General features: G+C 35.2%; 1 protein-coding gene across 1 annotated transcript in view; it reads right to left on the bottom strand.

The window, feature by feature from the left end:
- LOC145980605 (A disintegrin and metalloproteinase with thrombospondin motifs 16-like) overlaps positions 1–23,964 on the bottom strand; it is a 172,418-nt gene that overhangs the window by 72,241 nt on the left and 76,213 nt on the right. Inside the window, exon 4 of the mRNA XM_083113644.1 lies at positions 49–187. Coding sequence (XP_082969770.1) covers positions 49–187 — 139 coding nt within the window. The remainder of the gene's footprint in view (positions 1–48; positions 188–23,964) is intronic.

Here is a 23,964-nt window from a genome sequence, read left to right on the forward strand (position 1 = left end):
TTTAGTACTTCTATAAACTTCGCTACCAAGATTCATGTGACTACTTACCTAAATTGGGAACATCGTCTTTGTAGAGAATATGCGAGTAATTGTGCGCTACATGATTTGGTGTCCCGTGCTTCTTTGTGGTCCATTCATCAATCGGATGAAGATGAAGGAGTCCATCAGAAGTCACCAGAGTTCCCATCTGAAAAATAAAATTAAACGAAGTAAATATAATGATATCAGTGTGTGATGATTTCAATTTACATGTGAACTGATGCAAAATAACCATGCTAATCGAAACTGGAACTACAGTTAAGAGTGAGAGCCGAACCACTGCACTGTGCCCTCAACTGATTCAAGTGCTCCACTATGTAATCGGAGAGGCCAGGATACATACAGGGTGGCCCATAAGTCACGACTCGGTTTGAACAGCTAATAACTTTCTTGATTATTAATTTTGTCTTTTCCTTCTTTCTTTTTTTCAGAAATAGTAGCCCACAGTGAGGAGCCAAAACTGCACAGCGAATCAAAATATTGGAGTTTTATTTGGAAAACCAGAATTTAATTATTATTCAGACGCAACGTGCATATGTCGACAATTCGGGGTAAGAGAATCTCCTTCGGAATCAACAATTTGTCGCTTACTTTAACGTTTTAAGAGAGGGTGTATGCTAATAAACCTCATACCATCCACGAACTGAAGGAAAATATTAGAGCACTACAGCCTGCGACGCTAGCAGCTGCCATGGAACATACCGTAGAAAGAGCACGTCTTTACGAGACCAACAATGGGCGCCATTTAAAGGATGTGATTTTCCATACATAATATAAACAAATTTCCCAGTTTTCAACTTAATTGTAACTAAAAATGGACAAAAACATTTAATAAACCAAAAAAGTATTAGCTGTTCAAACCACGTCGTGACTTATTAGCCACCCTGTAGTTTCCAAGTTAATGTGCATTGGGCACCGAGGACATCCATCACGTATCTCAATTAACCTGTAATGGCTATTATGGAATTTGTGAGAGGAACAGTAGATTTCATATTCATTATTCGTCGTTCTCTAGCTACATTTAACGCATTCTGCTCCTCCAACTGTGAGTGAATAAACTCTCTTAAAGGTTGGACGTGTGAACTTCTATGAAACCCTTAAAGCACGTGCTTTAAATAAAATAACAGCTTAGCAGATTAAACCGGGACCAGACAACAGTGCCGCCGTTAGATTGAGACAGATAACGGCAAATGATATGGAGGCGTGACCAAATGCATGACAAAATTACATTTCTTCCGGAATGCTTACTTCCACGCAAAGCGTAAATTCATGCTTCAGGAAAGATGCAAAAGCAAATTTAAAACTAAATTCTGAACGTTCCATCTCAATCAAGGAAGCACAAAAACGTAAGTCCCTAATATTAACAAAGCTATACTGCCTCATCGTTGCTATTAGACAAAGGTGGCAGAAAAGCGACACTAAATGACAATAATCCAAGTTATAAGTTTCTCGTCAGTGTCAATTGGTACCAATTAGGCAAGGAAAAAATGGGTGAATTCGAGCGGCAAACTATTCCTTAAATAAAGAAAGAATAAAGAAATCTGCAAAACCACTGTGTTTTTAGTAAGTGATAACACAAGCAAAAATATTTCCGTAAGAAAAGTACGTATAGGTTTCAACTCTGACCCCCCCCCCCCTCAAAGTGCTTAAATTACACATACAGAGTTAGAGAATCTTACAAACAGCAGATCCTAGTTACCCTAACCTTGCTTATGTTTAATGTACTGTCTAGGTGCCCCTTTCACTAAAATACTACACAGAATTTCTAAGGCTACGCACAGTGCTTGAAGTGGAAAATGTTAACTGGAGGGATGTTTGGTCGAGCCTTGTGTTTTAGCTGGGGAGTGCTCTTTTGGTTTGACATGGTGACAATGAGACAGCTGGGGGGATGCTTTGCAAAAATGTTGATAGCTGGGGGATACCATCCACCCGCAGCCCCTTCGCAAGAATTTGAAGATGTGCACAACTGATATAAATAACGTGATGAAATTTAGATTCTAAAACATTTAGCAGCCGGATTGTTTACACCTTGTATAATAAAGGCTGAGCTGACCAGCGATGCCGTGACGGATGATTGCAATCGCGGCTCTCACAAGCACACCTCCATGGAGAGATCGAACAATGCCTGTGCGGTGGACCAAATCCCTGCGATGCGAAAGACAACGCATTTCCTGGCAGCTTCATGTGGCGAATAACCTCACATAAAAGCCCATCTCAATCATAGGCGACGGCAGGGTGGTTAGCACTCGCTTCCGTATACCCAAATCTCATCTCAATAGTAATAAAAATACTAAATGAATGTATCCGGAGGTGTTGCCCATGTCCAAAATGCAATCTCGGTTAATTTCTGTTTAACATGACGATCGTTTTTTTTTTTTAATTACATCTCAAAGACAATGGATTTTAAAGCAGTCACTTACACAAATTATTTAATTTATCTCTTTCTGATTCTATTACTGTCTCTTTAATTAGCTATATTTGAATTATTCGGTATTGCCATATTAATGACTAGATATAACCCCTAGACCGGCTAAGATCTCAACCCATCGTGATTTATGTACCCATTAGAACTCAAGCTGTCTCAGTGACCACGGAAATGTTAACACGATTCGGCTGATAAAATTAATTTAGGGAATCACACAAATACCCAATTTTCTAATTATTCAAGACACTGAAATATGTCACTTCACACCCGTATACTTGAAATTACCTGTACATATATTTTTAACTCTCTAACCTATTGAATCCACTAGTTACTAACTAAATATAAAAATGCGTATATTTAGAATTCTCTACATACAAAAGCAAAAAATGGACTCTCAATTCACAATACCGCACACGAAATTACTATTTAAATCTTTAAGTTTCTAAGGTTTGAATTTATTGAATTTAAGAACTGACAATGAATGAAAATCTTCGTAACTTTTAGTACATTGTAAAACAATATACTACATAGCTACAGGTATTATAATGGATGGATGGTGAATATTATTGATTTCTACCTGTCTTCATTCATTTGCGTCACTTTTCACTCTAACAAGGGAGGTTATCTAAGTGTCCCCCTCCGATTTCCATTAAACTTGGCAGGTGTATAGAGGTGCTCAAAGGAAGAAATACGTGTTTTTTTGTTTCGGCTAAAAAAACTGTTTTAGGGGGCAAAACCCCCCTCAAATGTCAAGATGAGAACAAATTGAAGTGGGGATATGGCCCCTGTGTCCCCCTCTGATTTCCATGAAACTTGGCAGGTGTATAGAGGGGCTCAACCTGGGAGGCGCGCCCCCCGGGGAGGCGTTGGAGAATTTCAGGGGAGGCGTGGTGAGCAATGAAAAATATATACATGAATTACCCCCCTCCCCAAAAAAAGAAAAACCTTGTGTAAGTCTCAGAAAAGAAACTTCTGCAAATAGTTCTCTGGCAATAGATAGCTGGCAATTTCAATTGACACGAAATCTGTTCAAAATAGAAGAATACTTGCTTCCTTATTCCCTTCAGGAGCAGGCAATCGACGTAAAATGTGGTTCTCAAGCAAAAGCAGAGTTCCCAAACATGACTGTTGAAGATTTTTGGTTAAGCTATTTTGCTGTGTATCCACAAGTTGCTACAGAAGCTGCAAGGTTGTTGGTGCAGTTTCCATCAACGTATCTATGCGAGTCTGGGTTTTCTACGCTGGATCACATCAAATCAAAATACAGAGCACGGCTGGATGTTGAAAGTGATCTGAGGTGTGCATTATCCCAGTTGGAACCAAACATTCAAAAACTTGTGAAGGAAAAACAGTGCCAGCCCTCACATTAATTGTTTTCTTAAGAACTAAAACCAAATGATGTAGCTTGAAATTTTAACTGCAGTGAGGGCAGAATCCTTTGTAATGTAGGCCTATTAAGCACTTTTTTTAATTAATGAAAATGTTCTATCAACAAAACAAGTATTATTATTTTTTTAATATCTCTAATAATAAAAGCATTATAAAATATTATTTGAGTTAGATTTATTAACCCTAACAGGAGGGTACTATTTATAGGGAGGATGGGGGATTTCCCCCCCTCTGGGTACTTGTGTCCCCCACCCTCTGCTTGATAAATTTTATCCATGGGGGATATGTAATATGGCATAAAGTCATTATCTCATGCTATCCCTAATACAGTCAGTAGAATATCCCCCCACTGGAAATATCTTAAAAGCCACACTGCCTAACAGCACAGTAGAACTTTTGTACATCAATAATTCATTAGGCCTAGAGGGAGGGGGCATGGACTAATTTGTGGACGCAAAGGGGGGCGCAGTCCCAAAAAGGTTGAGAACCCCTGAACTAGATGAAGAGACATGAGATACAATGAGCTGTACAGTCACGGACACTTCTGGGTTGTAACGACTCCATTTACTTACAATGCAATCGTTATAACCCAGTTGTGTCCGTGACTGTACGTATGGCATACCCTGCATAAAAACCCAGGACATTTGTCTTCGTCGCGAGTTACACTAACCACACTGCTAAGGAGACTCGCAGAGAGAGAGAAAGTGAGACCTTGGCGGTTTTTCCTTTAGTTGTGCCAAACTGTTCACACATATTGTAAGCCGTGAAGATTGGGTTGGAAAGCCCCATGGTTGTTAGTTAACGACTGATGATCAACACATATTGAATGAGAAGCAATCACGCCAATCAATCCCGAGTTCCTGGTCAGAGATTGAAATTCAAATGACTTTGCTTTGGTGCTTACATTATCTTTTGCAATTCATCTGTGACCTGGCGGGAAGGCTCACAATACCGACTGACTAACAGGCTACATGGTCGGAAGCCTCTGCTACCTTTGACCTCGATGCATAACAGGATGGCACAAACAGGAAAAGTGGTTCCCTGTCATGGAGGGAGGTGTTTATGCATGGACTGCATTCCTTAACAGTTACTCAACTCGGTTCGTTTAATTAATTACTTTATTGCATATGCATTAATTTGTATCGCTATATTGTTTTATTTTACGTGGCTTTTCTAGCCCTTTTGCTTGACCACGACGACGAGGATATGGTGAGATGAAATTAATGAATCGACAAAAACAAGTAGTATAAACGATACAAGGAAATGTTATAAAACAGGCAAATATATTAAAGTCCTAATAACTTCAAACACAATTTTTCTCTTAGAATTATTCAATTTTTCCCCAGTGATTCGCTGCAAATGTAGGTACTAATTTGGTTAGTTTGTTTAACGCATAATACCAAAAGTGAGTGTTCAAACCATAAGTGGCCATGCATCGTTCGTACCGCACACTGCACAACACCATACTTACAAGGTGAAATATAATTGGTTAATTCTTGTATTAATTCCTTCATTTATCATAAAATTTAAAATGCTGAACATTTCTATGGATGGTCTCACCAGCAGGATGTAGAGGAGTGGAAAATACATTGATGTGAATTAACATGATCTATCACAACATAATAACGGGTGTTTCACTCGGGGCGGAACCCTGTATTTCGGTCATAACTCGGACACTAATAAAGATATTGCAATGAAATTTGGAGTGGACTTACCTCCGTTCATGTGAAGTGGGGTGACAGCATAAGAAGTGCTGGGAATTTCGTTGCAATATCTTTATTAGTGTCCGAGTTATGAACGAAATACAGGGTTCCGCCCCGAGTGAAACACCCTGTACTTTTGCACATAAAATAAAATACCCTATTGGAAGAGTAAAACTTAAATGAGTATGAGTTGATGTTTTCCAGGGTAAAATTATTAATATGTTTCGTTCAGGTTGACAACCAGCTGACTCTGGTTTCCCTCACATCAGTTCATGAAGAGGAGAGAGGCGTTATCCCTTCGAAAGTGACACGCATAGTCCTTCAATTCGATAGGGCTAACATGAGTTACGTGTCGCTTGTACCTTGTACTTGAGTTCAGTGAAAGAGGGAGACTTTACACAAAATGTCTGAGTGCGATCAGAGTCACATATAAGGAGATCCACAAAACGTATTGAAATTGTTAGGCTATGTGCACAGGCATGCATTTCAGACACATGTGAATGTATGAAGAAGTGGGACCTCATTGAAGGTCGTTGACAACTGAATATCAGGGAGGAATATGTCATGGAAATGGCCGATAAGAGAAGCAAGACACGAAATACGTCAGAGAGTGGACTAACATCACTGAATTGCACATATAAGACATGAAAACCAAATTATCATGTTATATTTGTAACGGTCCTTTGGGGCGTGAGGGTCGTTACATTTATTTATTTATTTATTAAACACTACAGGCAAATGCCCAGTTACAGTGCTTTGAGGTTAACTGAGTTCAGTTTACATACATATTGACAAAACAAGTAATTAAAAATTGGTAAGAGAAAACAACAAAGACAAGTAGAAAATAACTACGTATAAGACGGAACAGAATAATCATTACATAACAACAATATATAATACAAGGGTGGTATATCATAAAGTATACAACATATTTGGTTACAATGCTATTATATACAGGGTTCACATAATAAGTTTGCTTTTAGGTCTAAATAGATCAATGTCAGGGGTATTATTGGAGACTATATTGTACAACGCGCACATCCTCCTCATGGGATCCATTTCAGCCATCCTGGTTCTACCGCGTGAAATTTTAAACAGGTCATTTCTGGGTCTTAATTTTGAGCATGGAACGTAAAAGTTTATTTTTGCGAGAAGTGCGGAGGAGTCTGTTTTTCCATTGACAAGTTTCGAAAGGAATGTTAACTGGTGCATCTGTCTTCTTTTTTCAAGGGACGGGACACTCAGCATGTTGCGTAAGATGTCACCCGAAGTGAATTTTGGATAAATGCCATCTAATTTATATACTAAATACCTTAAGAATTTATTTTGGAGTTTCTCTATTTTTTCGATTTCCTTTATAAATAACGGGTCCCAAACGACTGAGGCATATTCAAGTTTTGATCTGACAAACGTATAGTAAAGTAGCAAAAAGGTTTCTTTTTTCTTAAACTGGCTACACATTCTCATCACAAATCCTAGGTTCCTGTGCGCTTCACTGAGGATGCGCGCAGTGTGTGTCTGGAAATTTAAAACTTTGTCAAAAGTGACTCCAAGATCAGTTACAGTATTCTCTCTTAGGATTTCTATGTCGGAAATGTTATATGAATATTGGATGGGATGTTTGTTACGTGTGAATGACACTACTTTGCATTTCTTGAGATTGAGATTAACCTTGTTGTTCTTGCACCAATCAAGTACTTCGTTAAGTTCGTCTTGTAATTTCGTACAGTCGTGATCACTTTTAATTTGTTTGAAAATTTTGACATCGTCAGCAAAGATTAATTTTTCGGAGTTTTTTAGTGCATCTGGTAAATCGTTAATGAAAATCAAGTACAGCAGGGGGCCTAGGTTCGAACCTTGGGGGACACCGGAGCTGGCTACGTAATAGGAGGACCTTAGTCCTTGGTGCATGACATATTGTCGTCTATTCTGTAAATATGAAGCAAGTAGTTTTATAAGTTGCGGGGAGAGGCAGATGTAAGCTAGTTTCTGAATTAAAGTATCGTGGTGTACCGTGTCGAAGGCCTTTGAAAAGTCCGTGTATATTACATCGACCTGTCCTTTATCGTCAATAGTTGACGCAACGTAATTTGTTAATTCGACGAGATTAGTCACAGTTGAACGGTTTTGTACAAATCCATGCTGGTGTGGAGAAAGGATAGGTTTGACATGAGAGTAAATATGATTATAAATTATTTGCTCAAAGAGTTTAGCTGGAGCTGACAGTTTCGCGATTGGTCTGTAGTTACTTATGTCTGTCTTATCTGCTGCTTTGGGGATTGGACAAATCTCCGTCGTTTTCCAACTTGCGGGGAATTTTTCTGTTTTCAAGATTAAATTAAAGAGGGTGTGGAGAGGGAACTTGAGCGCCTCTGAGCAACCTTTAATAAGGTAGGGGGGGATTAGGTCCGGTCCAGCTGCTCTTTTTAGTTTGAGTTTCTTGATGGATTTTTCGATTTCTTTTAGGGAGATTTCTGGGATGCTTAAGAGACTAAGTTGGGATTTCGGGAGCGCGTTGGTACGTGTGGTTTCGTAAGAGGACGGTTCCGCGGGAAAGACAGATTCGAAATATGTAGCATAAACATTCTGGATGTTATTGTTATCGATAGGTTCACCATTGAGTTTGGTTGGTTGGGCTGGTGGATTCTTCCTTTGATTCTTAACTAAGGACCAAAATAGATTTGGGTCGCGAGTCAGATTAGCTTCGCAGCTGTTAAGGTAGTTTTGGTAAGCTTTGTTTATTTCCGCTTTTAATTTCGTTCTTAGGGCTTTAAAGTTAGCTTCATGATACCCTACATTCCCTTGTTTTTGTTTCCATTTTTTATGATGGTGCGACTTGATCTTTATACCTTTTATAATATCTAGCGTGAACCAACATGGGTACTGATTAGAATAAGTTGAGCGGGAGAATGGGACGCATTCATCAAATATACACTTAATTATTTCATAAAATTTGTCCACTGCAAGATCGATATCTTTGTATTTATGTAATTGTTCCCAGTTAGCCGATTTAAATTTGTGAAACATACTGACGAAATCAGCTTTCTTAAAATTGTATCGCTTAATACTCGACTTTGAAGATTTACGCTTAGGTTTGGGACGTGGTACATTTATTCCTAGGGGAGGGTGGTGAGTATCTTCCGGCACCAGTGCATCCTGCCGGAGTATCGTTACATTATCTATATTTGTTAGGACTAAATCTAGGGTTTTACCGTTGGCATTTTGTATAGTATTTAAGTTTTTGAGATCATTAAAATCAATAAAATACTTCAATTCACGACAGTGGGAACCTAACGTGAGGAGGTCGTTAGTAGGATGAGTTATGTCAGGGATGTTAAAGTCACCAGCGATGAGCAATGGGGCCCCTAGAGGACAATGTGCGGTTATGTGGGAGAACAAAGTTTCATATACCGGTAGGGGTGATGACGGCTGGATGTATATTACAGAAATATAGATGGCATGTGCATGTTCCGGTTTTAATTTTATAATTACACAGTCTATGGTTTGTTCAGTTAACGGTAAATCCACCAGTTCAGGGCAATGTTCTTTCTTTACACCAATAAGAACACCACCTCCTAGGGTTTTCCCGTTTTCTCGTGGGTTGCGGTCCGATCTAAAAACACTGTATTGTTCTGAAAATATTTCCGAGTTGGATATTGAAGTGTTGAGCCAAGTTTCAGCGCACAAGACCACGTCGTAGTTATTCGCCAAAATGCTGAGAAGAAACTGATTCGTTTTCGTGCGTATACCTCTTAGGTTTTGATAAATAATGCTCATGGGGACTCGAATTGTTTGATTCTCGTGAACGGTTTTGACTGAATGTACATTCTCTGGCGAGTTATCAGAAACGGAGTGTGCACTAGTTGCGTTTGTACTCGTTCCGCTAGGTTCGAGATTGTCAGCTGTTTTCACTAATACACCAGTGGGTCCTGAGGGGATGTCCTTCTTACCTGTCAGGTTGCAATGGGCGTGGCTACGTCGACATCTTCAGAGAGGCCGGAGGCCATTTCCGCGGGACCATTTGCTTCGCCGATCGTACTGCATTCCTGAACTTCCAGGGTGGATAGGGGCTGGGGGATGTTGAACTGCACTTTCACTTCGAGACGGGTTGGCGCCAACAGTTTGGGGCTCAGATAAGGTGGCTGGGTCAGGTTGGAGATCACTCAAGGAATACTTGACATTGTCAACAACGAGGTGGCGGTAACTAATGTAGGCTCTATGACCAGCATTCCGGGCACTGTGCATATGTTCCAGGAGTCCCTGGCGCTCCTTCCGAGTGGAATAGCAAAAGTCATGTTCAACATATATTTTTGTACCTTTTAGTTTGTTGCGGTACCTGAGAATTTCTTCCTTTTTTTTGTACCGTAAAAAGCGGCAAACGATTGGGCGTGGGCCTCGCGTGCTGTTCGTGTTTATCCCATGAGCTCGCTGAATGTCATCCTCTTGCAGAATTATGCTCAGCTTGTCTTGTATAATTCGACGTACTTTGGACTCGGAATCTGCCCAGTCTTCTCCCGGGGAATCCTCATCGACACCGTAAAACACTAGGTTATCCCGACGACTTCTATCTTCCTGATCATCCAGCCTTTGTTGAAGCCATCTATTGTTCTCCGACAGTTCTTCTACGCGTTTTGTAAGCGAACCGACGTCACTTTGGAGGACATCCACTCTACCGACCAGAGTTCTAAGTGCGTCGTTGAATTGTCGAACTTCGGTAACAAGTGATTCGTGAGACGCTTTGAGATCACGGAACATTTCTTTGATTTCTTTCATTTCGTCACTTGGGCCAGGGTTTGGTTCCACGCCTCCAATCACTAATAACACTAGCACAACTAGTCCGTAAGCAAAGAAACACTGTTTGAATCCAAAACTGCACCCCACGGTCGCTTGACATTTCGAAGGCACTTTTCCCATGTACATTCCTATACAGCAGCGCCAGGTCTAGGTCGACACCCCCATCTCTTCGCTAGGCACGCGGTTCAACGGAGAAGATTTAAACACGTCCGTCCACTTTCACTTTCCGCGGTGTATGTAGTACATGGGGTATGTAGCTGCGATCCTTAAGGACTTTAAAATATAAAACATTCTATCATATATCTTATGGTTTATTCAACAGAGTTCTTACATTGGTAGAGTATTACTATGTTTCTATCCTAAACTAGCTAAGTCCTAATATCTCTGCTGGAGACTATCCAAGATTTAGGCTAAGTCAAAATAAAGTGAAGTCCATTTACCTTACTCAGAGGTATTTTCTGGTGCAGTCTGGCGTCGAGCAGCAACTTCCCTGGACTGGGCTCCTGTTCCTTATTTGGGGAGGGGGGGGGGGGTGCGGTTTATAGCAAAGTGTCTTCCTGTACGTTGGCTTACCAGTGACCCTTTCAAAGTCATTTCGATCTCAGTGGCTCTTTGTACATAACTACATTTCCTCAAGAGCTCATGATGGGTAATCACCAGATTCCCATATTTAGTCCTAGAGCAATTATCCATATTTGGAAATCATGAGATCACGGTTTTCCTTGTTTCAGAGAACCTTGAAGTTGTTTACTAATAGTTCACCCTTTTATGGGTTAGCCACTCCCCTTTATTCCAACCATGGCCTTTGGCCAATGAATTGGACTTATCCTCTTCCCATGCTGTTGATTCGCCAGTAGTAGCAATGTGAGATAACGTCAATCGCTATTTTATATTCGCAATTCATTTGTATGTACTTATAACTAATTTGCACGTACTTATAACTAATTCGCATGTACTTAGAATTCATTTGCACGTACTTATAGTACTTTACATTTATGTATTTGCATGTTTATAACTTTTTATGAATATATATTTATTTATTTTATGAAAAATATGTATATAAAAGGTAATTAGAGGTACTAAACGCTATGCATATGGTTTTATAGTCATTACTGCAAAGTATGCAATGTATAAAATGTTAATATTAATGTTTATAGTATTGAAAATAAGTTTTTATGGTTTATGAACCGCTATGAAAGGTGGTAATGGGTGTAGGTACAGGTCCAATTACGAAAGAAGACGGTCCCGGTACTCGAACCCACGATATGTAATGTTATTAATTAGTACTATGTAATACTGTTATACGGCATGTAATATATTGAGCGGAGACGAACTATGTATAACGTGTGAGCTGAGTCTGATGCCAGACAGACAAGGGTGAACTCCGCGCAGGTAGACGAGAAAGGAATTTGGGGAGTGTGCGTTCAAGGTCAAATGACGTCAGAACGCCAGGACAAAGAAGGAACCCAGATTCACCAATCAGAGAACGCGTCGGTAGGTTTTCAGAACCGGTTTTTCCAAGGTTAACCAGTACGCAAGAACAGGAGAAAGGTATGCAATGCCGTAGGGCAGGGGAGGGATTCAACCAGACAACAAAGGATGTCTGAGAATGCGCAGCAAGGGTCAAATCTCTGAAGCTATGCGTCGCTTGTAGAACCGGTTTCCGCCGCCAATTAATATTCCGCTCAGGTTTGCCTTCAAGGCACAGGACGCTTTAGCGCAGGTTTTTTTTATCTGTACTATGAAGAAGGGAGAGCTATTAGGGACGGGGCCTACAGTTTTCACCATTTGCTTTTATCACGGGGTAACGAACCTAGGACCCTTTGATTATTGATTTAGGTAGTAAATGTATGTTACTGTGTGCTATTTAACTTAATTTTGAGTTTATTTTTTACCAAACTTTGACTTTATGTCAAACATTTTCACAGCTTATCCTTATTTTTACAAAAATAACACTATTTGTACTATTCAGGCAACATTTTTTATTAAATTTCGGACTCGCAAAGACATTTTTTCAACTTTTAATTTATTATTTTACAATTTTATGTTAATTTTTTACCAAAATAACACTATTTATACTATTCAGGCATAATTTTTTATTAAATTTTGGACTCGCAAAGACATTTTTTCAACTTTTAACTTATTATTTTACAACTTTATGTTAATTTTTTACCAAAATAACACTATTTGTACAATTCAGGCAACATTTTTTCATTAATTTTGGATTCACAGACATTTTTTTCAACTTTTAACTTATTATTTTACAACTTTATGTTAATTTTTTACCAAAATAACACTATTTATACTATTCAGGCAACATTTTTTCATTAATTTTGGATTCACAAAGACATTTTTTTCAACTTTTAACTTATTATTTTACAACTTTATGTTAATTTTTTAACAAAATAACACTATTTATACTATTCAGGCAACATTTTTTCATTAAATTTTGGATTCACAGACATTTTTTTCAACTTTTAACTTATTATTTTACAATTTTTATGTTAATTTTTTACCAAAATAACACTATTTATACTATTCAGGCAACATTTTTTATTAAATTTTGGACTCTCAAAGATATTTTTACAACTTTTTAACTTATTATTTTACAATTTTATACCTATTTTTAACCTAAATAACACTATTTATACTATTAAGGAAAGATTTTTAGTTATATTTTCGACACACAAAGTGTGTGTTCTCAACTTTTATCTGTTTATTTCCCAAGTTTAGGCTTATTTTTACCAAAATAACACAATTCAATCTGTTCAGGAAAGACTTTTAGTTACATTTTCGACACACTAAGTGTGTGTTTTCAACTTCTATCTGTTTATTAGGCTTATTATTACTCAAATAACACAATTTCAGCTGTTCAGGCAACATTTTTTATTAAATTTTGGACTCACAAAGACATTTTTTTCAACTTTTAACCTATTATTTTACAACTTTGTTAATTTTTTACCAAAATAACACAATTTCATCTGTTCAGGAAATACTTTTTATTACATTTTGGACATACACACACACACACATACACACACACACACACACACACAGAAAGAAAGAAAGAGAGAGAGAGAGAGAGAGAGATAGAGAGATATTTTCCAAGTTTACAGGATTATTCTCTAGTTTACTCAAATAACACAATTTAGATGTGTTTTGAATTAAATTTTGTACACATGAAGTGTGTTTCGTCAAGTTTTACCCTTTTATTTTACAAGTTTAGGCTTAATATTACTCAAATAACACAATTTAATCCAGTCAGGAAGGATTTGTTATTATATTTTGGATGCACAAAGAGATGTTTTCAACTTTTTTACTGATTTTTTGCAGGGTATGTATTAATTTTTATTTATTTTGTTTTGTATCATATATACATTTACAAATTTTTAACTTAGATTTTAGTATTTATTTAAATCTTTTCAAAAACACTAAAGGAAAAGTACTTTTAGCTAAAATGTAACCCACAGAATATATTATTATTATTATTATTATTATTAGGGTTTACTGATTTCCACTATGCTATTTTTGGTTCTGTATTTCTATATGTATTTATTTAGGTCAGGTTACGCCTGCTACGTAGGAAAGTTTGTTTATTTTAGAGTTTGCTGAGTATTTTGTTACTCTTATACTAGGTAAAGTTTTCTAAATATATCAGGTAGGGCTCCATCCATATACTTTTGTTTTTGCTGTTTGGAGATGATGCGATCAGCATCACTCTTCATCTGCTTTTTATTTTATGTACCCAATATTATTTTGAGGCTTAGTGAATTCTAGAGCCTATTTATGCAGGAGAGAGGGCTTGAAAATTTTGATTTCAGATAACCCACAACTATTTGTCAGAGTATTTTAAAGGATATTTTATATTTATTATGTGCTACTAGAATATCAAAGCTTGCTTAATTTTTATGTCTGTAACGCTGTTATTGTATTTCTAGCTAAGGTTTACTGGATAAAGTACACGAAATGTTTATCATTTCGACTATTTACTTTTATACGAGGTCAAATTTTTAGTGTAACGAAAATTATTGTGTGTCTATAAAGACTGAAATCCCTTTACCGATGGGTCCATAACTGGACGCTTACCAACATTGTTTCTTTTTTAAAAAAATATATATAACCATTTATCAATATATTCTCAATTCACAGGACAAGACGAAGTTCACAGACGACTGACTATATGGACCATAGGTCCACTTGCTAAACTTTTTTTCTATGCTAGAAGAATAATTTAGCCTTATAGCCTTTTTCAAGGTATTTTTGAAGTATTACTGGTTTTTTGGGTGCATCAACATTTGGGTTATTTCTATTTTCTTTATTATACGAGGCCACAATCACTATCTGAACACTGAAATTCTCTGATTGAAACTAAAACCTTAGGCTGTAACTAGGGATTTAGTATGTATATCGACAATTTATAGGACAACACGAACCTTACAAAGGATTGTAGGTGATGTAGGCCCACACGCCAGAGCTTTGTTAACCTGCAAGAAGCATTTACAGCTAATGCTACGAGGAAATGAGGTTGATTTTTTACTGTTTCACAAGAATGCTATCTTTTATACACCCAATATTTGCTTTTCAAGTAACTACATGTACCAGAAGCACTTACAGGCCAACTCTAACTAGACTTCGACTTATTCTATATCAGGTGCTAAATTTATAAAGAACTATGATTGTGTATATTTCTGAGGAAGTACGCAAAAGCAGATTACCCGATTAAAGTATCTGAAAAACATATTTTTCTATGCAAGTATATTTTTATTGACTGGATTATTTAACAGATCAAACAGGAAGACTGCAAAATTCATTAAATGTAGTTCTATAGTATAGGTGGTTTCAGAGATATAAAGAGAACAAATATAAGATTTCGCTTTTTTTGCTTCTGAGGCTAATCGCGACGCTAAGGGTAAATGGCCAGGAAATGTAACGGAGGAGAAACAATCCCAAAAGTTATGGGCTGCATATAAGTTAATACCACAGAGATATTACAGTAGGTGTAGGTTCTTCCACCAGAACATTTCTATCATAATAATACTGGTTATGCTGTACTGTTAGCTAAAGATGCTGATATTTGAGAAACTTAAAAGCTTATTTGCAAAATTTTAGATAAATAATAATCTGTTAGACTGTAAACATATTTTATATCCATTCTGCAAAAGATCCGATGACAAAATTTAAAAATTGTTATCGCCCAGACAGGGACTCGAACCCTGGACAGATAGGTTAAAAGCCTAACGCTATACCAACTAAGCTATCTGGGCACAAGGTATTCTTTTTTTGAAAAGTTTGTTATGTTAAGAAATATATTGAAACACTTGAGAACACTTTTGGTCTGGTTCGACAGAGAAGGAGACAACATTTCCAAATTTTTACAGACTGGGTGTATTTTTCCACTATAGAGGCCTTCACTATATGTAATTCGAAACGCTAAAGTTCAGCTAGCTTCCAAAATTGAGGTAAAGATTGTGTTTGGCGAGATTAACAAGTTACAATTATATCCAGTTACGGACAAATAAAGCTAAAACTCTTAGATTTACTGTACTAGCCAAGTTTTAGTAACATTTTCTTCACTTTAGTACAAATACCAAAGAAATAGGTATATTTTATTTATAATTTGACAAAATGTACTAGTATTTAATTCACAAAGTTAGGTAAAAAACAGTATTTTTTAAAAATATTGTTACTGCCTTCAAATTTTATGTTATTTAGCCACTAACAACTGGTTTACACTGTTTGGCATCTTTTAAATAGGAAAAGAAGGAATTATTTGTTTAGTATTTTTATATTTATTTAAGAAAACAATCCTACAGTTTAACTTAATTTTAACAAATTGTTACTAATTTATATATCAAAGTTATGTTATTTAGAGTGTATGAAGGCGTATAAAGTTAATATTTGTATTTATCAGTGCAACTAACAATTATATTTTACACACAAAAGATGATGTTTACAGTTAAATTACTTGAATCAGAGAATAATATTTTACAGTAATTGAGTCATTCAGCACTAGTCAGTACTTTTATGCATCAGAAAGTTTTCTTAATTTTCTATTACGCATGCTATTTTGGGCTATTTTTAAAATGTATTTCTAAGGCAAACTGGTTTAATTTTCTGCTTATAATGCAAAGTTGACATAGTTTTCGCACAATGCATTGTACATTTGTTATATTCTCTACTTACAATTCAAATATTATGCTTATTTAATGTATAACTAACTAACTCTCTAGCCTTCTTAAACCCGAATGTTCATGGCTGCAGCAACACATGCCTTTCATCTGTCCCTGTCCTGAGCAACATCTATATACTCCTTTCCTTCCCTACCAATTTCCTTTAGGTCCATCTCTACATTATCCCTCCATCTTTGTTTTGGTCTTCCTATTGGTTTTTTACCATCAGGTTTCCCAACAAGAATCCTGTATACTCTTCTTTCCTCTCTCATTTGTACCACAGGATCTACACACCTAAGTCTTTTTGATTTAATCATTCTAATAATATCTGGACATGAATACAAATTATGTACTTCTAAATTACGTAACCTTCTCCACTCATCTGTCTCCTCATCTGTTTTAGGCCCAAATATTTTCCTAAGGATTTTATTTTCAAATACTTTCAATTTATGTTTCTCTTTCAATGTAAGGGACCAGGTTTATTTACTGTATTTAACTTTTATTTTTTGTAATTAACAAAAATTAAAAGCTTATACTGTAGTTATTATATCTTTTTCTATCAGCTTATTTTGAAATTAATATTATTAGGTATAGTCTTTGATTTATAACTATATTGCTTTTTTATCAATTTATCTAAGAGTACACGCAGACAAACACATGTGTACACACTTTTATGTAAATAGATATGCCTTTTTTCAATATTTTAGTATGAAGATTGCACTTTAGCTATTTAAGCAAGGGTAGGAAAGGTAGGATTTCTGAGAATTTGTTGTAGGATTTTGTTGTCAAATTCAAGCAGCAAGAGGAATACAGAAACCAACATGGCATCCAGAAAGAGAAATCAGTAGTCATACCCATAGCACAGTTTAAGAAACTACATAGCTGAAACCTTAGAGAAACATAAAACTGCAAACACAATATATCTAGATTCTTCCAAGGCATAGGATAGAGTAAAAAACATGGCTTGCTTATGGACAAACTCAACAACATAGGAATAAAATAGACAAGCAATCCTTTCTTCAGTAGAAAATTCCAGTTACTCAAGTAAGCTACATCATACGTAGTACATAAGAAGAGCAAATGAACATCATCAGCAGTAAACCATCATGCAACTTCTACCTGCTGAAACAACTAAGTGAGTATAATTTATCAGAAAAAATGCCTACGTTTCAGCCTAATTTACCTCTACATTAATAATACTACCAGAATACTAAGGCTTCAAAAGTGAACACTAAAAATAATGTTCAGACTAAAGTATAGGGCATCTTGCAAAGCATTATTACTCCCTACATCTACAAGTCAATAACAATTAATCTAAATACTACGAACTTGGACAAAATATAGTCAAATACACAACACAAGAAGGAAAATAATTACAAGTAAAACAGCAGACACTCAATATCTCAAAACAATCCGGTAAAAATATTCTACAACAAACTGCCTCATAACATAAAACTGCTAAGTCCCCAAAACATATACAAATACAATCAATAAAAACTACTTGAAATGGGAAAACTGTCTACAGTCTCACAAAGTTCATGTAAAATAACAGCAAAACTTAGAAGCATGCACAGTCAATAGTGCTCAATTTGCATACAGTTCACATGCAAACTATCATGGAAAGGTTCGAAACAGTCTCCCAGCTCAGTTCTCATCTATACTTGGACAACAAAATCCTACAACAAATTCTCAGAAATCCTACCTTTCCTACCCTTGCTTAAATAGCTAAAGTGCAATCTTCATACTAAAATATTGAAAAAAGGCATATCTATTTACATAAAAGTGTGTACACATGTGTTTGTCTGCGTGTACTCTTAGATAAATTGATAAAAAAGCAATATAGTTATAAATCAAAGACTATACCTAATAATATTAATTTCAAAATAAGCTGATAGAAAAAGATATAATAACTACAGTATAAGCTTTTAATTTTTGTTAATTACAAAAAATAAAAGTTAAATACAGTAAATAAACCTGGTCCCTTACATTGAAAGAGAAACATAAATTGAAAGTATTTGAAAATAAAATCCTTAGGAAAATATTTGGGCCTAAAACAGATGAGGAGACAGATGAGTGGAGAAGGTTACGTAATTTAGAAGTACATAATTTGTATTCATGTCCAGATATTATTAGAATGATTAAATCAAAAAGACTTAGGTGTGTAGATCCTGTGGTACAAATGAGAGAGGAAAGAAGAGTATACAGGATTCTTGTTGGGAAACCTGATGGTAAAAAACCAATAGGAAGACCAAAACAAAGATGGAGGGATAATGTAGAGATGGACCTAAAGGAAATTGGTAGGGAAGGAAAGGAGTATATAGATGTTGCTCAGGACAGGGACAGATGAAAGGCATGTGTTGCTGCAGCCATGAACATTCGGGTTTAAGAAGGCTAGAGAGTTAGTTAGTTATACATTAAATAAGCATAATATTTGAATTGTAAGTAGAGAATATAACAAATGTACAATGCATTGTGCGAAAACTATGTCAACTTTGCATTATAAGCAGAAAATTAAACCAGTTTGCCTTAGAAATACATTTTAAAAATAGCCCAAAATAGCATGCGTAATAGAAAATTAAGAAAACTTTCTGATGCATAAAAGTACTGACTAGTGCTGAATGACTCAATTACTGTAAAATATTATTCTCTGATTCAAGTAATTTAACTGTAAACATCATCTTTTGTGTGTAAAATATAATTGTTAGTTGCACTGATAAATACAAATATTAACTTTATACGCCTTCATACACTCTAAATAACATAACTTTGATATATAAATTAGTAACAATTTGTTAAAATTAAGTTAAACTGTAGGATTGTTTTCTTAAATAAATATAAAAATACTAAACAAATAATTCCTTCTTTTCCTATTTAAAAGATGCCAAACAGTGTAAACCAGTTGTTAGTGGCTAAATAACATAAAATTTGAAGGCAGTAACAATATTTTTAAAAAATACTGTTTTTTACCTAACTTTGTGAATTAAATACTAGTACATTTTGTCAAATTATAAATAAAATATACCTATTTCTTTGGTATTTGTACTAAAGTGAAGAAAATGTTACTAAAACTTGGCTAGTACAGTAAATCTAAGAGTTTTAGCTTTATTTGTCCGTAACTGGATATAATTGTAACTTGTTAATCTCGCCAAACACAATCTTTACCTCAATTTTGGAAGCTAGCTGAACTTTAGCGTTTCGAATTACATATAGTGAAGGCCTCTATAGTGGAAAAATACACCCAGTCTGTAAAAATTTGGAAATGTTGTCTCCTTCTCTGTCGAACCAGACCAAAAGTGTTCTCAAGTGTTTCAATATATTTCTTAACATAACAAACTTTTCAAAAAAAGAATACCTTGTGCCCAGATAGCTTAGTTGGTATAGCGTTAGGCTTTTAACCTATCTGTCCAGGGTTCGAGTCCCTGTCTGGGCGATAACAATTTTTAAATTTTGTCATCGGATCTTTTGCAGAATGGATATAAAATATGTTTACAGTCTAACAGATTATTATTTATCTAAAATTTTGCAAATAAGCTTTTAAGTTTCTCAAATATCAGCATCTTTAGCTAACAGTACAGCATAACCAGTATTATTATGATAGAAATGTTCTGGTGGAAGAACCTACACCTACTGTAATATCTCTGTGGTATTAACTTATATGCAGCCCATAACTTTTGGGATTGTTTCTCCTCCGTTACATTTCCTGGCCATTTACCCTTAGCGTCGCGATTAGCCTCAGAAGCAAAAAAAGCGAAATCTTATATTTGTTCTCTTTATATCTCTGAAACCACCTATACTATAGAACTACATTTAATGAATTTTGCAGTCTTCCTGTTTGATCTGTTAAATAATCCAGTCAATAAAAATATACTTGCATAGAAAAATATGTTTTTCAGATACTTTAATCGGGTAATCTGCTTTTGCGTACTTCCTCAGAAATATACACAATCATAGTTCTTTATAAATTTAGCACCTGATATAGAATAAGTCGAAGTCTAGTTAGAGTTGGCCTGTAAGTGCTTCTGGTACATGTAGTTACTTGAAAAGCAAATATTGGGTGTATAAAAGATAGCATTCTTGTGAAACAGTAAAAAATCAACCTCATTTCCTCGTAGCATTAGCTGTAAATGCTTCTTGCAGGTTAACAAAGCTCTGGCGTGTGGGCCTACATCACCTACAATCCTTTGTAAGGTTCGTGTTGTCCTATAAATTGTCGATATACATACTAAATCCCTAGTTACAGCCTAAGGTTTTAGTTTCAATCAGAGAATTTCAGTGTTCAGATAGTGATTGTGGCCTCGTATAATAAAGAAAATAGAAATAACCCAAATGTTGATGCACCCAAAAAACCAGTAATACTTCAAAAATACCTTGAAAAAGGCTATAAGGCTAAATTATTCTTCTAGCATAGAAAAAAAGTTTAGCAAGTGGACCTATGGTCCATATAGTCAGTCGTCTGTGAACTTCGTCTTGTCCTGTGAATTGAGAATATATTGATAAATGGTTATATATATTTTTTTAAAAAAGAAACAATGTTGGTAAGCGTCCAGTTATGGACCCATCGGTAAAGGGATTTCAGTCTTTATAGACACACAATAATTTTCGTTACACTAAAAATTTGACCTCGTATAAAAGTAAATAGTCGAAATGATAAACATTTCGTGTACTTTATCCAGTAAACCTTAGCTAGAAATACAATAACAGCGTTACAGACATAAAAATTAAGCAAGCTTTGATATTCTAGTAGCACATAATAAATATAAAATATCCTTTAAAATACTCTGACAAATAGTTGTGGGTTATCTGAAATCAAAATTTTCAAGCCCTCTCTCCTGCATAAATAGGCTCTAGAATTCACTAAGCCTCAAAATAATATTGGGTACATAAAATAAAAAGCAGATGAAGAGTGATGCTGATCGCATCATCTCCAAACAGCAAAAACAAAAGTATATGGATGGAGCCCTACCTGATATATTTAGAAAACTTTACCTAGTATAAGAGTAACAAAATACTCAGCAAACTCTAAAATAAACAAACTTTCCTACGTAGCAGGCGTAACCTGACCTAAATAAATACATATAGAAATACAGAACCAAAAATAGCATAGTGGAAATCAGTAAACCCTAATAATAATAATAATAATAATAATATATTCTGTGGGTTACATTTTAGCTAAAAGTACTTTTCCTTTAGTGTTTTTGAAAAGATTTAAATAAATACTAAAATCTAAGTTAAAAATTTGTAAATGTATATATGATACAAAACAAAATAAATAAAAATTAATACATACCCTGCAAAAAATCAGTAAAAAAGTTGAAAACATCTCTTTGTGCATCCAAAATATAATAACAAATCCTTCCTGACTGGATTAAATTGTGTTATTTGAGTAATATTAAGCCTAAACTTGTAAAATAAAAGGGTAAAACTTGACGAAACACACTTCATGTGTACAAAATTTAATTCAAAACACATCTAAATTGTGTTATTTGAGTAAACTAGAGAATAATCCTGTAAACTTGGAAAATATCTCTCTATCTCTCTCTCTCTCTCTCTCTCTCTTTCTTTCTTTCTGTGTGTGTGTGTGTGTGTGTGTATGTGTGTGTGTGTGTATGTCCAAAATGTAATAAAAAGTATTTCCTGAACAGATGAAATTGTGTTATTTTGGTAAAAAATTAACAAAGTTGTAAAATAATAGGTTAAAAGTTGAAAAAAATGTCTTTGTGAGTCCAAAATTTAATAAAAAATGTTGCCTGAACAGCTGAAATTGTGTTATTTGAGTAATAATAAGCCTAATAAACAGATAGAAGTTGAAAACACACACTTAGTGTGTCGAAAATGTAACTAAAAGTCTTTCCTGAACAGATTGAATTGTGTTATTTTGGTAAAAATAAGCCTAAACTTGGGAAATAAACAGATAAAAGTTGAGAACACACACTTTGTGTGTCGAAAATATAACTAAAAATCTTTCCTTAATAGTATAAATAGTGTTATTTAGGTTAAAAATAGGTATAAAATTGTAAAATAATAAGTTAAAAAGTTGTAAAAATATCTTTGAGAGTCCAAAATTTAATAAAAAATGTTGCCTGAATAGTATAAATAGTGTTATTTTGGTAAAAAATTAACATAAAAATTGTAAAATAATAAGTTAAAAGTTGAAAAAAATGTCTGTGAATCCAAAATTTAATGAAAAAATGTTGCCTGAATAGTATAAATAGTGTTATTTTGTTAAAAAATTAACATAAAGTTGTAAAATAATAAGTTAAAAGTTGAAAAAAATGTCTTTGTGAATCCAAAATTAATGAAAAAATGTTGCCTGAATAGTATAAATAGTGTTATTTTGGTAAAAAATTAACATAAAGTTGTAAAATAATAAGTTAAAAGTTGAAAAAAATGTCTTTGTGAATCCAAAATTAATGAAAAAATGTTGCCTGAATTGTACAAATAGTGTTATTTTGGTAAAAAATTAACATAAAGTTGTAAAATAATAAGTTAAAAGTTGAAAAAATGTCTTTGCGAGTCCAAAATTTAATAAAAAATTATGCCTGAATAGTATAAATAGTGTTATTTTGGTAAAAAATTAACATAAAATTGTAAAATAATAAATTAAAAGTTGAAAAAATGTCTTTGCGAGTCCGAAATTTAATAAAAAATGTTGCCTGAATAGTACAAATAGTGTTATTTTTGTAAAAATAAGGATAAGCTGTGAAAATGTTTGACATAAAGTCAAAGTTTGGTAAAAAATAAACTCAAAATTAAGTTAAATAGCACACAGTAACATACATTTACTACCTAAATCAATAATCAAAGGGTCCTAGGTTCGTTACCCCGTGATAAAAGCAAATGGTGAAAACTGTAGGCCCCGTCCCTAATAGCTCTCCCTTCTTCATAGTACAGATAAAAAAAACCTGCGCTAAAGCGTCCTGTGCCTTGAAGGCAAACCTGAGCGGAATATTAATTGGCGGCGGAAACCGGTTCTACAAGCGACGCATAGCTTCAGAGATTTGACCCTTGCTGCGCATTCTCAGACATCCTTTGTTGTCTGGTTGAATCCCTCCCCTGCCCTACGGCATTGCATACCTTTCTCCTGTTCTTGCGTACTGGTTAACCTTGGAAAAACCGGTTCTGAAAACCTACCGACGCGTTCTCTGATTGGTGAATCTGGGTTCCTTCTTTGTCCTGGCGTTCTGACGTCATTTGACCTTGAACGCACACTCCCCAAATTCCTTTCTCGTCTACCTGCGCGGAGTTCACCCTTGTCTGTCTGGCATCAGACTCAGCTCACACGTTATACATAGTTCGTCTCCGCTCAATATATTACATGCCGTATAACAGTATTACATAGTACTAATTAATAACATTACATATCGTGGGTTCGAGTACCGGGACCGTCTTCTTTCGTAATTGGACCTGTACCTACACCCATTACCACCTTTCATAGCGGTTCATA

This window comes from Lepisma saccharinum, chromosome 2 (assembly GCF_977018435.1).
Source record: "Lepisma saccharinum chromosome 2, izLepSacc3.1, whole genome shotgun sequence".
NCBI lineage: Eukaryota > Metazoa > Arthropoda > Insecta > Zygentoma > Lepismatidae > Lepisma > Lepisma saccharinum.